The sequence below is a fragment of the Malaclemys terrapin genome, chromosome 2 (genome assembly GCF_027887155.1).
Source record: "Malaclemys terrapin pileata isolate rMalTer1 chromosome 2, rMalTer1.hap1, whole genome shotgun sequence".
In the NCBI taxonomy this organism is placed as follows: Eukaryota; Metazoa; Chordata; order Testudines; family Emydidae; genus Malaclemys; species Malaclemys terrapin.
Genome location: NC_071506.1, coordinates 110,310,083 through 110,325,295, shown reverse-complemented (window position 1 = coordinate 110,325,295; position 15,213 = coordinate 110,310,083). Strand labels below are relative to the sequence as shown.

The 15,213-nt window shown below is 41.8% G+C and overlaps 1 protein-coding gene across 1 annotated transcript in view; it reads left to right on the top strand.

The window, feature by feature from the left end:
- The window catches only part of DTNBP1 (dystrobrevin binding protein 1), a 170,666-nt gene that overhangs the window by 20,209 nt on the left and 135,244 nt on the right, over positions 1–15,213 (top strand). The window contains exon 5 of the mRNA XM_054017984.1: positions 4,545–4,677. Coding sequence (XP_053873959.1) covers positions 4,545–4,677 — 133 coding nt within the window. The remainder of the gene's footprint in view (positions 1–4,544; positions 4,678–15,213) is intronic.

The following is a 15,213-nucleotide window of genomic DNA, read 5'->3' as shown; positions in this document are numbered from 1 at the left end:
CTCCTCACTATACCAGACGGGTGACTTAAGGTACATATTCACTTGTGGTAGTATGTAATGTACAGACACTGCATGCCCCGCTAGCTGGGGTATAAGTAGCAGGATACATGGTGAGGCGTGCCTTAGGGGAGTAGAGTGCTATACCTGCCTGTTCCCCCATGGTATATACCGTTCACGAGCTCTCTGTTTCCAAGCAGTGCCCCACACGTATACACTGATATTTTTGGCAGTGTAGTGCCCTGTTGTCTTCCTGCTTCCAGAGCCTTTCACTGCAGCATGTAGCTACACTTGTAATTCCTGTACTCTACGTGCTGCTGTAGGTGTAAACAAAGGTAGGTATCCTTGATAAATTTGTTACTATTCACTACTTCTCTTTGAAATCCTAGAAGAAGAATATCTTTCTATCCTTTAACAAAGGGAAGGTATTCTTGAAGCTTTTCTCCTTATCACTAATTTGGAAAAAAAGCAGTTTTCTCCTAGGAATTTCTGTCATTAGCCTAAACACTTAATTTAATAAAACAAGCATCTACAAACTTAAATATGAGCTGCTATTCTCCAAGCATCATGTATGTGAAAATTATAAATAGCTCTAAAATTCAGTAAAGACTAAAGCAGGCTTATAACATAAGATTAAACTGAGGCAAAATAGTTAATATGGTTATAAATGTTGATATTTAGAACATAAGACTGGAAGGAACCTCTTTGGTCTTCGAGTCCAGTCATCTGCTGTCAAAGGTTTACCCCCACTGCTCTGTAAAATTGCTTTGACCATTTTTGAGCTGTCATGCCTGAAGTTTTTCACATTTTTCCCCATGACAATATGTGAAGAAAGCTTTGTTGCTTTATTATATTTATTTTCCTTAATCATAGAGTGCTGGAAAAGTGTTATATTAATTTAGGTTACATTTCCAGCTTACAACTTCATATTTAAATGATATTTTCCCCTCTAGATAAAACCCTGTATCCAGTACTGAGAATCCTTTTGTAGGAGAAGTATAAAATTAATGTTAGCTTAAGATTTTGGTTAAGGAAGTGTGTGTTGTAAAGAGAGGCCCTGACTAGCAAGTAGAAGGAAGGCCTTGAAAACAATGAACTACAAGGCCAGAAGGAATAAAATAGGGAGTATGTCTGGTTCAAAGAATAACTAATAAGATAAGGGGAAGTTTCTAAAAAGAGAGCCTTTGATCAGTGGGGGTGACTGAAGATGGTTTTATATCAAACAGAATCTGTCTAACATGAGCCAACACGGCCCTTCCCCAACCCACGCACCAGTGTTAAAGCCTATGTGAACCCAGGTGCAATGGGAAACTGTTGTACAGCAAAAAGGAGGGGAGGAAAGGCCTTGAAGAAAGGAGGTTGTAAACCTTATCTGGATTAAGACTGGAAATAAGGGTGAACTGTCTCAAACTGTTTTTTTAGCTGAAGTCAGTAATTGGCAATGACATCACTTGTTTGTTTAAGGTATAAAAAGTAAAGTCTTAAAGGGTTCATTGCTAATACCTGCCTGACCATGTTGGAGCCGATCGATATGGGTTTAAGCACTCTGGGTTTAGCCTGAGTTTGTAAATTTCTTGATCAAGATACTTATACGTGTTTTGGTTACTGTTCGCTTATTATTTAGCCTTTTTAGGCATGTTTAGAGTTATTGCATAAGTACCGTTTGGCCTTTGAATGTAGTAAAGGAATTTATGATTAAATTAGTGTTTGGTTTCCCATATTAATGTCAAATATTAATAATTCCAACAGTTGTGTTCACATAGAGCATTGTATTGTTTATATTTTAAAGATGATATGATGGCAGTTGGAGATTATTTTGTGCCCTCTTTTCCTTGACAATGTTTAAAGAGGTCTGAAGGACTTACAAAAAAAACAACAACTTTAGAGCTGCATATTTTTCAACCTTATAAATGTCCGGAATCTCACGTTTCTTTCCTTGAGGACTCCTTCAGAGGACCCAGAATTGTGAATTGGGAGCTCTCCGTCCTTAATTGTGAGGGCAGCAGGGCAGATAAAAATTAATGTTTTAAAATAAAAATATCAGATTTTTAAAATTTAAATTAAATACAGGTTTATTTTTTAAAAATAAATGTGAAATTATGACCGTTATGTTAAGGCCTAAATTTATAATTTATTTAAATGTAAATTAAATAAAAATAATACTAAGCACATCTTTGTTGCAAGTTGTAAAGAGAGTCTACTACTGCACTGGAGGAAATCCCTGGCTAAGCACCTGGAATCAAAGTTTAAGTGCTAAAACAGCTTTTGATAGCAGTAGCCTGTCTTTACACCTGCAGAAGAATATTTTCCTCTTTTTGGTTTACTCATCTAGTTCATTCAGAGTTAAGAAACCAGTTGGAGCTGAAAAAGCAGGGAAACTTCTTCCAATCTATGTATAAAAACTAGGTTTGGGAGAATGAGATCAACTAGTTCTAAAATGTTGAAGGATGTGGTGACCAGAAACTTTCTGTTCAATTCACTTAATATAGATAATTCTCCCTTTGCTTAATAAATCAGTTGGTTTTAAAAGTAGAACATGTTTTGATAAACCTTTTCTTATGTATCAAGCACATTTAGGGAAGTTTTATTTAACTTAATACTCCTGAGGGAATTCTGCACCAAGAAATAAAAATTCTACACACAATATTAAAATTCTGCGTACTTTGTCAAAATAACACAATATAATCATGCAATTTTAAATTATTTCCTGACAAGTATTTTGAAATAAATTACCAAAATAATTGAAAATGGTCTGCAGAATTCTAATTTTTTAAAAAAATTTTGGCACACAATTCCCTCGAGTATTAGGGTTCTGTGTGGCGCAATCTGGGTGCAGGCAACTCTGTGTGGGGGATGTGGATGCACAGGGGCTTGTTGGGGGTTCTAGTTGCAGGGGGAATGGGCATCTGCAGGGTTCAGGGGAAGTGGTTAGCACTCAGGGTGGGTCTGGGTGTGGAGGGCTCAGCGGGGTGTCTAGGTGCTAGGGGAGTGGGGCTTGGTGGGGTGAGGGCCAGGGTGTAGCTGGTTGGAGCTCAGTGGGATGCAGGTCTAGGTGTGGCAGGGTTCCTGATGCAGGGGGTGAGGCTTGGGGAATCAGGGGTTCTGGGTGCAGAGGGCTCCGATGCAGGAGAGGGGGTTAATGGGGGGTTTCCAGGTGTGTGGAGGGGTGAGGCTTGGCGGGGGTGTGTGTGTGTGTGTGTGTGTGTGTGGTCCAGATGCATGGGGGTTGGGCGGATAGGGGAGCAGCTCTCCGTACAGTGACTTCTCCACCCATGGCTGAGACGCAATGGGACCAGGAAGTGTGTGGGGGAGGGGTCACTGTATGGTGAGCTGCTCCTCTGTCTGCTCAACCCCCATGCATCTGGACCCACACCCAGCCCCCCAGCCAAGCCTCACCTCCTGCCAGCCCTGCCCCCAACCCGCTTTGAAGAGCTTCCTGTAGCTGGGGGAGGTTTCTGGGGGGTTGATCTGACCCAGCCCCAGCTGCTCCAGGCAGAGGAGGGGGAACTCCACCCCTCTTCACCCTGCCCAGCTGGGACTAATGTTCCTGGGCAGTGACTCTTCCCCGGCTGCTCTGGGTACCCAACCAGATGCACTCCCACTGCTGGGATGGGTGAGTGAGCACTGGTGCAGCTTCTCTTTACTTCCACACAGAAACCATTTTTCTGCGTGAATGCAGAGAGAATCTGCAAGGGGACAGGTTTCTGTGTGCCTGCAGTGACACAGAATTCTCCTAGGAGTAAACTAATAAGTTTTTTAAAATGCTGTTTTTGTCCATTTTAATTTAATTTGAATTTTGATCCAAGTAGACCTTGACATAAATAAAATTAAACATGATCTAGTAAATAAGAGAGGAAAAAATGAAATGATGCATAACGTAATAAAAATTAAGAATCTGAATAAATGTATGTAAAGCTATATAGTATACTTAATCTATACTGATGGATTTAAGCAGTGTACCTGGTTAAGAAAAATGAAGCACAATTTAGTGTAAAGGCTATATTTTGTTGCAAATCAACATGTTTTAATGGTTACCAATCATTGAGAATCAAAAATAACTAAAAAGTACAAATATAAAACAAGATGAAAATAGAGGATTTAAATCCGTTTCCTGCTTGCTGATTTAAATACTGATTGATTTAAATCACTCCGCCCTGAAAGACAGGGTATTAAGATGCTTAAGAGCTTAAACTTGGGGGAGAGGAGGGCCAGAATCTTCAGAGAAGCTGTTTTATAAATGTTTATTCCTGAAATGAGTAGAAATAAATACTTGATAATAAATAGCAAAGTCTACATTTTATGGAGACTTCCTGTTAGACCATATTGAACTTAAACATTTTTTTAACACCCCGCCCCGCAACTTGTACTAAAGCATACTGTGAACCTCTCTCATCACTGAAACTTCATTGCTCTAGTCATAGGCTTTGTGACTGCATGGATTATACAAATCAATCAAGATGCTCATAAAGCTGAAGTTCATGAATTAATAATCATTATTTTGCAAGTAAATACAAACTAAGTTTTATCATTGGTTGTAAATATTACAGCTAGTGGATAGCGAAGTTGTGATGCTCTCTGCACACTGGGAGAAGAAGAGGAGTAGTCTAATAGAGCTGCAGGAACAACTCCAGCAAGTTCCAGGGTTTTTAGCAGATCTGGAGTCCATGACAGCAAATCTGGGTAAGCTGTGTGTGATGTGTTTAACAGGTGTAAAAAGCATTGTAAAAAATTAGTCACATAACAAAACACAGAGGACTGACGACAATTCAGCTGTTCTGAGAATTGTAATTATAAAGCTATTTTTACTCTAACCGATTTCTCTGTTTTATAGAATGTCTTAAATCCTTATGTTTGTCACAGTTGCCTGAAAACTAGCTGGTTATCGTACATAATTTGAGTGTATTCAACTATTGAATCTGCACACTCCTAGAGAATTTATCTGTAAATTGCATTTCTGCGAGAGAATCCCCTAATCTGAGTCACCTCAGCTGGTAGCTAAAATAAAAGCAGGAGTATTTTTAATTGTACATTGTTGTTGGTTGCTAAAGTTACAAAAATTGTGGGTATAGTGTCAATAGCCCAGACACTTGGGGAGTGCAGGGCTAGGCTTTCGTTAGAGGTGTTGGTCTTATCATAGGCATTGTTACGAGCCCTGCCTATTACTAAGGCTGCCCAACAAGTGCCTTTATAAGATCTGTTTTTCAGATGCTTACAACTTTTCTGAACAGTAACCTTTTGGGCAGAAATGTTCTATGGCTAATGTCTGCCTCATGCTGAATATTTTGGAAAATTTCAGCCAAAATGGTTCACCCATTTCCAAGAACAAGGCTAGGGAAAAATATTGTTTTGACCATGCGAAACAATTTTGGTAACCTTTTCTTTGAAAAGCGCTTGTGCTCCCAGGCATTGAGCTGTGACTTGAAATTTAGGAGGAGGGTAGCCTTTGTTTCAGGGATGTGCCTTTTTGCTGTCCTTTATAAAAATCTGCTGAAGGCTGGCCAAGTTATAAGCCTTTGGAAAAAGTGTAGTTTGTACATGCTTAGTAGAGACTTAATAAATTTCAGCAACTAAATTCCCCCAAAGATTCTGTCTGTATTGGGCATGCTGCAGCCTGACACTAAGCGGGACTTTCCCAGTAATTGCAGCTTGGGGCTGCTGTGGACCAAATCTGTCTGGGCAACAGAACTGAGAACAGGAAGATTCCTTTCTGTGATGTCAGTGACACTCCTGTTGATGGCTAGGCAGCCATGGAGGAGGAAACTGTTTTTGGTTCGAAGGCAGAGGGGGCAATAGATAGACCTTCAGGGCTGGATGGACTAGATTGTGACAAGCAGCCTGCAGCAGAGTCTAACAAAGGGTGTGGGAAGAGAGGGAGCAGAAGACAAGCTGGGACTATTAGTTGGGTGGGAGGCTGGGCAAGGAGAATGGGACTGGGAGCCAGAGAGAGAAATAGGGTGGAGGTGGGAACTAGAATCCAATTGGTGTGTGTGGGAGGGGTGGAGAGTGAGATATTGGCTGAGGAACTGGGGGTGGAAAGAGAGATTGGTACTGAGAACAGTGGGGGCGAGGGGAAACACATCTGGCCAGAAGCTTGGGTGTGGGGTGAAGAACTGAGACAGGCTGGGCAAAGAGACTGGGACAAGTAGCTAGGGGACACACACGGCGATTGGAACTGCGATGCCAGGGAGTCTGGGGTAGGAGATTAGGACTGGGAGCCAGTGGGTATGGGAAAACATGGGGTAATGGTGGGGGGGGGGACACAGATTGGATGAGGAGATGGGGAAGGAGAATTGGGGTTGTTTGGACAATGGGATTGGGAGAGAGAACTGGGACAAGTACAGTAACTCCTCACTTAACGTCGTCCTGGTTAACATTGTTTCATTGTTGTGTCCCTGATCTATTAGAACATACTCATTTAAAGTTTTGCAGTGTTTCCTTATAACATTGTTTGGACGTGGGGGCTTGGAACCAGGATGGGCTGGCATTGCCCCTCCACCACACCCCAGCGGCCCCTTGGATCAGCAACTCCCCCCCCCCCCCCTCTCCACACCTCCCGCCCACAACAATCAGCTGTTTCATGGGCGGTCAGGAGGCTAGGGGGAGGAGAGAGGATGCACTTGGGGAGGGGGGTGGAGTGGGGGCAGGCCTGGGGCAGAGTTGAGTGCACACCACCCCACCCCAGCCTGGCACTTTGGAAAGAGTGGTGCGCTCCAGAGGGATAGCATGGGTTCATCATCATGTTCTATTTCCCCAGAGAAGTGTTTGCAGCCACTGTTCTATTGTTTCCTGCCTCCCTTGGTGCTGCCTTGTAGTGTGTGAAGCTACATTAACAATGTGTTAACCCTTGAGGGCTCAGCCGAGTGCTAGTTCATCATTTAGTAGCAAGGCATTCCCTGGGAAATATCCCACCTGATATCAACACGGTTGCTTTAGGAGAAGCTCAGGGAGCTCATGAGCAGGTCCCCAGACAATTCTCTGATTAGAACTTGTTTAAAACTTATACTGTATATGTATATGTCTTTTGTCTAGTGAAAAAAATTAGCTTGGAACCTAACCCCCCCCCCCCCCATTTACGTTAATTCTTATGGGGAAATTGGATTCACTTAACATCGTTTCACTTAGTCGCATTTTTTAAGAACATAACTACAACATTAAGCAAGGAGTTACTGTAGTCTGGATGAGTGAAATTTAGGACTGCTGGGCAAGGGGACTGGGATGGGAAATCTGGGGAGTGGAGACGGATTGGCTAAATGAAGAAAATGGGATTGGGATGAGAATTGAGGGGTCAGGAATAGACAGAAATGGGATGGGGACGGGTTGGATGGCACAGGACAGAAGGAGGGGACAGAATACTGTGCCCGCTGGAGCACGCTCACATATCCTAATTCATAGAATAACTGTGTATTAGAATATATGCTGTTTGTATTTGAGAGAATTATGATCTTCAGTGTTTTGAAAAGTAGAATCACTGTTGTAAACGAAGACATTTTTGAAAAACCTGATTGTGCTTCAACTTTCAAATCAATGCCATATTAAGAACATCTGATAGGCTGCTTTTAGTAGAGGGAGAATTAGAGGAATCTTAGAAAATGATAGAATACCGACAGTATTCTTTTTTCTCTTTAAAATGTACTAAATTTAGTTCTATCACCACTTTCTTGTATATTTTGCTTTAGAATATGTATCTGAAAGCTTTAAAATAACCTACAGAGTGCAGTTCATAAGTGTAACTCTTCTGCCTCCTAGAGGTTTATACTATATATTTATTTCATCTTGTAAATTTGAGCAAGTATCACTTACCACTGTCTTGTATTTCAAAGTTTATGGGTATTTAGAACTGAATAATTCTCAGTAGCCTCCATGTCAGTCTTCACAGTGGGCATTCCCCATCTCCATGGGGAGGCTGAGCATATCTGTGCTCTGAGCATAGGACTTTTCCTCAGGAAGAACTCTTAAGAATTCTCTGCCTCCAAATGGCACACATGACAGATGATAGGTCTCCCTTTGTAGTAGAGCCTTTACAGGATTTGTAAACTTTAACTTTTTCTTCATTGTCTTCAAGGGTTTTCTCCTCAAAACTCCTAAGCAGACACATGTACTCAGAGAGAGATTCCTGCTCCCAGCCAGCACATAGGCAGGTTCTGTGCTGAGATGGTTGAAAAGGCTACAAAATATCCCCCTTCTCACAAGCTGTCTTTCTTACAAGGCCATAGCTGCCATTAAAAGTGCCAGTTCCTGTAACCTTTCTAATACTAGTGAATCATTTGTTTCCAGTGGCTCCGGCTCCCTCCCCATTCTGTGTTGGCACACCCCACTCAGCCTGCACCCAGCAGTACGAGGTGAAGTGATTCAGACCCCCTTCTCTGTGAGATGGATCTACCTCCTCTTTATATAAAATATTTAAAAATTCATTGGGTGAGAGAGAGATTCTATAGCCTAGTGATTAGCACACTTTCTTGGGATACCCAGGTTCCAGTCCCTGCTCCAAGGAGTATTTAAGTATTTCATGCAAAGTAGAACAGCTTCAAAAGGAGAGACTGAGACACCCACCCCAGAATAGCTTTATAGTTCACGGGTTAGGGCAATCACCTAGGAGACATGAGTTCAAGTCCTTGCTCCAAATTAGGCAGAGTGGGGATATCCCCCACCACCCAGGTGAGTGCTTTAACCATTGGACTATTGGGCATAAGAGGGGGTGAACCGCCACCACCTCCATTTTTTTTTCTTTTTTTGCAAAAGGACTGACCTGGTGTAGGTCTCTAATTTCAGGGGAGGGGTCATAGCTGTGAATCCCAAGCAGGGATAGGCGCCTAACTGAGTTTCAGGGGCAGGGCTTTGTTTGCACCCTTTTCCTTGACACTTCCTGCTGGCCAGCTTAGGCACCTCCCTGCTCTGTGTGCAGGCTTTTACGAATCCCTTGTTTTTTAGGTGCCTAACTGCCTATACTTTGTATTGGAAGCCTGGACACCTAATGTGGGGCTGAGGATTGATTCCACTGGGTGGCAGGGCGCCTGATCCTAAATCCCTTAGATCTCCCTGATATTCTCTCACCCACCTTGTCTCCCTAGTCCCTTTGTAGATCTAGCCAAATGTGATTACTGTTTTCCTTAGGGGGCAGACCTGCAGGATATGTTTCCGCAGATTCTTTTTTGATCTCCCTGGTAATGTGCTCTCCCCCTCCTCTCAAGTATTTTTGTCCCAAGGACTGGTGAAGGCAGTTGCTTCACATTTTGCTCTTAAAGGGGCAGCACAGTGTCTTAAAACCTCTCATGTGAGTCTCCCCTCTAGATATCCTAAAGAGAAGGCTGAATCTCTAGAGCTAGGATTTTGAGTGAGATACCTGAGACTCTTAATTAAGCTTCTCAGAATTAAGCACAATCTAAGACTAGCTTCATACGTACTTACATTTTTAGAAAATGAAACATTAATAAAACACCCTGAAAAGTTGAAGGAATGCTGTGTAGGTCTTCCTTAGGTGGTTTGAAGGTGTAATTAAGGGGGAGTGGGAAATTCTTGTGAAGACTCATTGGTATCTAAGGACTAAAAGATCTTCATTACTCTGGCTAAGGTGAAGCCTGCAGCTTCATTAGTAAAAGGCCTAATAATACCAGCTGAGGGAGTATTCCTGCCAAACACACAGACATGAGAGTGAAATCATCACACAGACTAAATTTGGATACAACAGCCTCAGTGCTGAGTATTGGCTGCAATCTTATTGTGCAGGTCTGTTCTCATCTAGGAGACAATTGTGAGAGTGCACAAAAATATATAAAATCTACTTTAAACTAGATTTTCCTAGAAGCTTTTTCAGGGCTAATGCTGCACCTGACTGATTTGCTGTTATTCATAACTTTCAAAGATGTGTCTGAGGGGCAACTACAGCTCTGCTTGAAGAAATTGGAATATTTCAGGCTAACTTCTGATATCCTGCCATATATTTTGTTGGTAAGGTAAGCATACAGACAAAGCAGTCATTGAATCTTTAGACAAGAATAAGTCCCTCCCTCATTCCAGGAAGAGAGACTCTTCAAATTATCTTATCTCAGCAGGTGTTCCCTTTGAAGAATTTGCTCATCCAGGTTCCAGTATTGAGATCACAAATTAGGAGGAGGCCATTCTGTTTTGAGAATTAAATCCCAGCCTTGGTCTTCCTTTAGAAAGCAATCCAACTTGTGTTTTTGTGTTTAGTTTCTCAATTCTAGACTGATTCCATCTCTCTGAGAGGTGTTTCAGGGTGCGCCCTCATCTGGGAGTGAACCACCTCAGCAATTGGGTGCTTGAGATAATCAAGGAAGGCTAATCCTTCAAAGACTAATATAGATTTTTTTGTTGGTAAATGGCAGTAAATGTTTGTTTCACCATACACAGAAACTGACAAAATATTTCCAATGATAATCTAAATTTACAGATAGGCAAAGTAAGAATGCTGATAGGGAACTTATTAAAGTTTAAAGATATTTATTTGGTATATTTTGAAGGGTTGACCATGTGTGTTTGAACAGTTAAAAAATTAAGATTTATAAATCTTAACATTTACAGTCATTAATTTGTCTGATTCCTCCCCCTATAATTTCCTGCAACTATGAAAATAGGGAAAAAATCCTTAAAAGCCATAACTTTGTGCAGTTGTGAAAATGTAAATGAATCAATACTATCCATCAGAATTATTAAAAGAAAATAGAATTCTGACAAGCTTAGATGTACTACTGAACTCACTCGTCTTAAGGACAAGTTTATCCTTTCCTCAAAATAAATTAAAATAAACCAACACTATCAACAAGATCTTGGTAGCATCAGAAGATAAAGGGTAAAATAATCCATATACTACACGTGAGAATTATGGAACCAATTCTGCGAGGCAGATTTTAATAAGGGCACAAGATTTTTTTTTTTGTAGTACAAAGAGAAACAATGGCATGCAGCCCATAATGAAATCAGTATTAATGCTGTAATGGTCTGCATTTCACCTAGATCTTCCAAAACTTCAAAGTATACAAATAACGTCCTGGAGATCCCCTGAAAATATGATCAGGAAGAGTTGCCTATTGATTTCCTTAGCTTCTGCTACAATAAGCATTTGGGTAAAAGTGATTATGAAATTATGCGGATTTCACGATTGTAAGGAAAGGAAGGCGTGAGAGCAGCAGAGTAAGGAAAATGGACTTCAAAAAAGCAGATTTAAACAAACTGAGGGAATTAGCAGATCAAGTCCCTGGGAAGAAAATCAAAGGGATGAAGGAGTTCAGGAGAGCTGGCAGTTTCTCAAAGAGAATGCATTAAACATACAACTGCAACCTGTTCCGATGCAAAGGAACTATAGGAAGAATTGTAGGAGGCCAATATGGCTCTGTGACCAGGTGCCTTGATGGGCCACACTAAGAATGCTAGACTCATGGCAGCTTGCAAGTAATAGGGCAGACCATCCCCAAAGCTGGTGATTTACGCTATAACAGGGGGTCTCAAACTCCTGGCCCGCGGGGCTCCAGCAGTTTTGGGGCTGGGCCTCACCTGCCACCCCTGGGCACTCCCTGCTTAGGGGCCCCGGCAGCGCAGTGGAGCTGAGTGGCGTCTGCCGGCTCACTCCAGTAGCTGCTGGCCCCTCTGTACTGCCCAGGGGCAGGGTGGGGCTTGCCTCCATGTGCTGCCCCTGCCCCGAGCGCCCCTGCGGCCAATGGGATGCTGCGGGGGCGGTGCCTGGGGGCAGAAGTGTGCAGAGGCCCCCTGTCCTGCCCTGCCTTGGAGCCCCAGGTAAGAGCCGCACCCCTGACCACCTCCCCACACATAGCCCCAGATCTCCGTTTTTATCCAAATATCAAACTGTCAGTCAATTCTTAGTAACTAACTAAAGAGTAATCATTTATAACTTTTATATTATTAATCATATACATACAAATGATTGCAAAATCCTTATCAGGTTTGTAGCAGTGATGGAATAGACTGTTGGCTTGTAAAAGTCTCTCTGGTAACTTCCAAAAGATTGAAAGGTCCTCGGTCCATAGTTCAAGATGCCCCTTTTAGTTGTAAATTCACAGCCCAGAGAATTAGAGCAGGGAAGAAGCAACATGGAGGTGTCTCAGAGGTCTTTTTATATCCTTTGCCATGTGCATGGAAATTTATTGTCCCCAACAAAGCTCACAGTCCATGTATGTGGAAAGTTACTGGCTCAAGATGGAGTCCATGGTCACATGAGCACATCACATGCCTTTAAACGTTTTGCTGAATCACAGGGGGTGGCCATTGTTAGTTTGCTGTCTGAGCCATTCTCAGGAAGAGCTATCTGAACAGGATGAGTTTCTTCAATGGCCCATTGTGAGAGTGGAGTGTCCTTGATAGGCCATCAACACGTAGCTGTCTCGCCCTAATGTAAATTCTGTCTGGGGGTGTCACCCAGGAATACAACACAGGTTTAAGATACAAGTACATAGCCAATATTCATAACTTCAGATACAGAGATGATACATGCATATAAACAGGATAATCATACTTAGCAAATCATAACTTTGCAACTGACTCCTTACACGACATTATACAAGTTTTGTTGCATTGTAGAACAGTGGTAGCAACTATGATACAAATGATCATCTTTCTTATACACAAGTTTCAGAGTAACAGCCGTGTTAGTCTGTATCCGCAAAAAGAAGAACAGGAGTACTTGTGGCACCTTAGAGACTAACAAATTTATTAGAGCATAAGCTTTCGTGGACTACAGCCCACTATGCATCCGAAGAAGTGGGCTGTAGTCCACGAAAGCTTATGCTCTAATAAATTTGTTAGTCTCTAAGGTGCCACAAGTACTCCTGTTCTTCTTTTTTCTTATACACAGCATCACAGTCTCTACCAGGAGCTCTTTAATGACCTGAAAATCAAAAAGGGGAAACATGGATGAATTGCTAAGGCTAATTACAAAAGAATAGCACAAGCATGTAAGCACAAAATCAGAAAGGCTAAATGATAAAATGATTTATACCTAGCAAGGGACATGAACACAATAAGAGGTTCTATTAATACATGAGGAGCAAGAGGAAGATGAAGGAAAGTATAGTGGGGAAGGAGAGCTAATAACTGGTGACATTAAGAAGGATGAGATGTTCAATGCCTATTTTGCATCCTTTTTCCCAAAAAAGGTTAATGGTGACTGGATATACAATAAAATATTAATAAGGCGGAAAGAACACCAGTCAAAATAGGAAAAGAACAGGTTGAAGAATATTTAGATAATTTTAGATGTATTCAGACTTTCGTGGCTGGATCCAAAGCCCTGAGGGGCTGTAGTTTGCCCACCTCTGGGCTAAAATGTCCCCCTTATGCCTTTCCCATATGAGAGTAAAGATGACAAAAAAGATTGTGAAGGATCAGGCCATGGCAATAATCCCCTCCTCGTTATCCCTGAAGTCTTGGTTCTTAGACTTAAATTTAAATTGATTTAAATACAACAGGAACCTCCTTTCAAACTCCCAACACACACCATAGTGCCACAGGTACATATCCTGAACCAATATTCAGTGCTGCCTAAATACAGGTGCTCATTCTAAGAATGTGATAAATAACTTCATTTAAACTGAAGAAAAACTCCTTCATGCCTCCCTTCAAATTCTTCTGGCTTTCAGGGTACTGCAGAATTGGCAAGACAAGAGTTGGTTATCCTGCAGACCTGTTCTTGGAGTTTCCGGCCCTGTTAAAAGTTAACCTATTCTTTCTCCTCTGAAGCTTGTCTCATCAGAAAGGTAGAGTGGTGCATCCAAATAATACCACCTCTGGAACCCTAAAACAGACCTCTTAGCTGCAGAGTTTTTAGGGGAGGATGTCTTGTGCTTAGCTGAGGGGATAAAGGAAGTAATGTTGGAATCCAAAAGCCTTCTGCTGGGAAGCTTTACATGGCCGAATGGAACTGGTTTAAATGGTTTGCTCAAGGCACTATTCCTGTTTGTTGTAAATGCTTATTTATCTTCTATGTTGTTCCTAATACAGGGATATGTTAGTCACTGGTGTTTTACCATCCCATGATGAAACAAATTTAAAATGCTCCCAGGAATTTTATCCAGTAGCCTACTGATCTTCCGGAATTTAATATGTTAAAACAATGAAAAATCTTACTATTGCTTGTGTCAGGTTACATGCTTCCACTTTTTGTGGGCATTACTTAGTCTAGGAGGGTTTGAGCTGCACAATCTGGTGGCCCATTCACTTTACACTATTTCACAAAGACAAGGTGATATTCAAACCCCACCCTCAAATTCCTGACAAAAGTTTTATCAAACTTCCATCTCTGTTAATACTGCTGCCTGCCTTTTCCCCCCAAAGCTGTAGAACTATAGTGAAGTAAGGCTACATGGCCTGGGTCTCTAGGTATTAACAATTATAACCCCACCAATTTGAAATGTGAGACTTATTTATGGCCCTTGGTCAAATCTAAAGACTAACCCGCCTCAGTTAGGAACCAGCTGATGTGTCTGGGCTCGATCAACTAGGGAAATGGCAACCTTAATTGCACGTACGTACACTGATTTTTGTGTGTAGTTTGTAGAACTGCTGTATGAAGTTTTGGCTTGCACCTTCATCATTATTCAATATTCTCTTGACACTGCATCATAGATACTAATTCAATCCCCTTTTCTGAAAGGCTCCTTGTTTACCTCCTCTGGGAGGTTGCACCTAGTTGCCTACAGTAGGGCTAGGGGGAAGGTAAGGGAAGAAAAGGGGGTTACTTTTCAACAGTAGCTCCTGTTCTTCGATTATATTCTATCCACTCAGCTGCAGTGACCCTGCCTCTTTTCCTCTACTTCTGAGCCCAACTGCAAATAGAGCTTCTGGAGATATAGAGCAACTGAAGGGTATTTATATCCTTGGCCTATAGAATGTTGCACTGCAAGGAATGATAAAGGATACTAACTGTTTGGATTCTGTAACTGCAGAATGTATTTACTAGAATTTACTGTGGATAAGGATTAGAGCTGTTTGCAACATTTTCACTAAAATTAAAAAACAAATTATGCTGGTTGGGAAGGTTTTTGGGTCAGGCTCGTCATGTGCTTGCTTGCTCTTGAAAGGGAGAAGAGGGTACATCTACTCTCCCCAAAACAACAACAAAAACACAGCAGATCTCAGAGCCCAGGTCAACTGACTTGGGATCGTGGACTGAAAAATGGGAAGAGTCAATGTTCCCACTCACGCTGGAGCCCAGGGTCTGAAACCCAGTCGGGGAATGGGTCTCAAAGT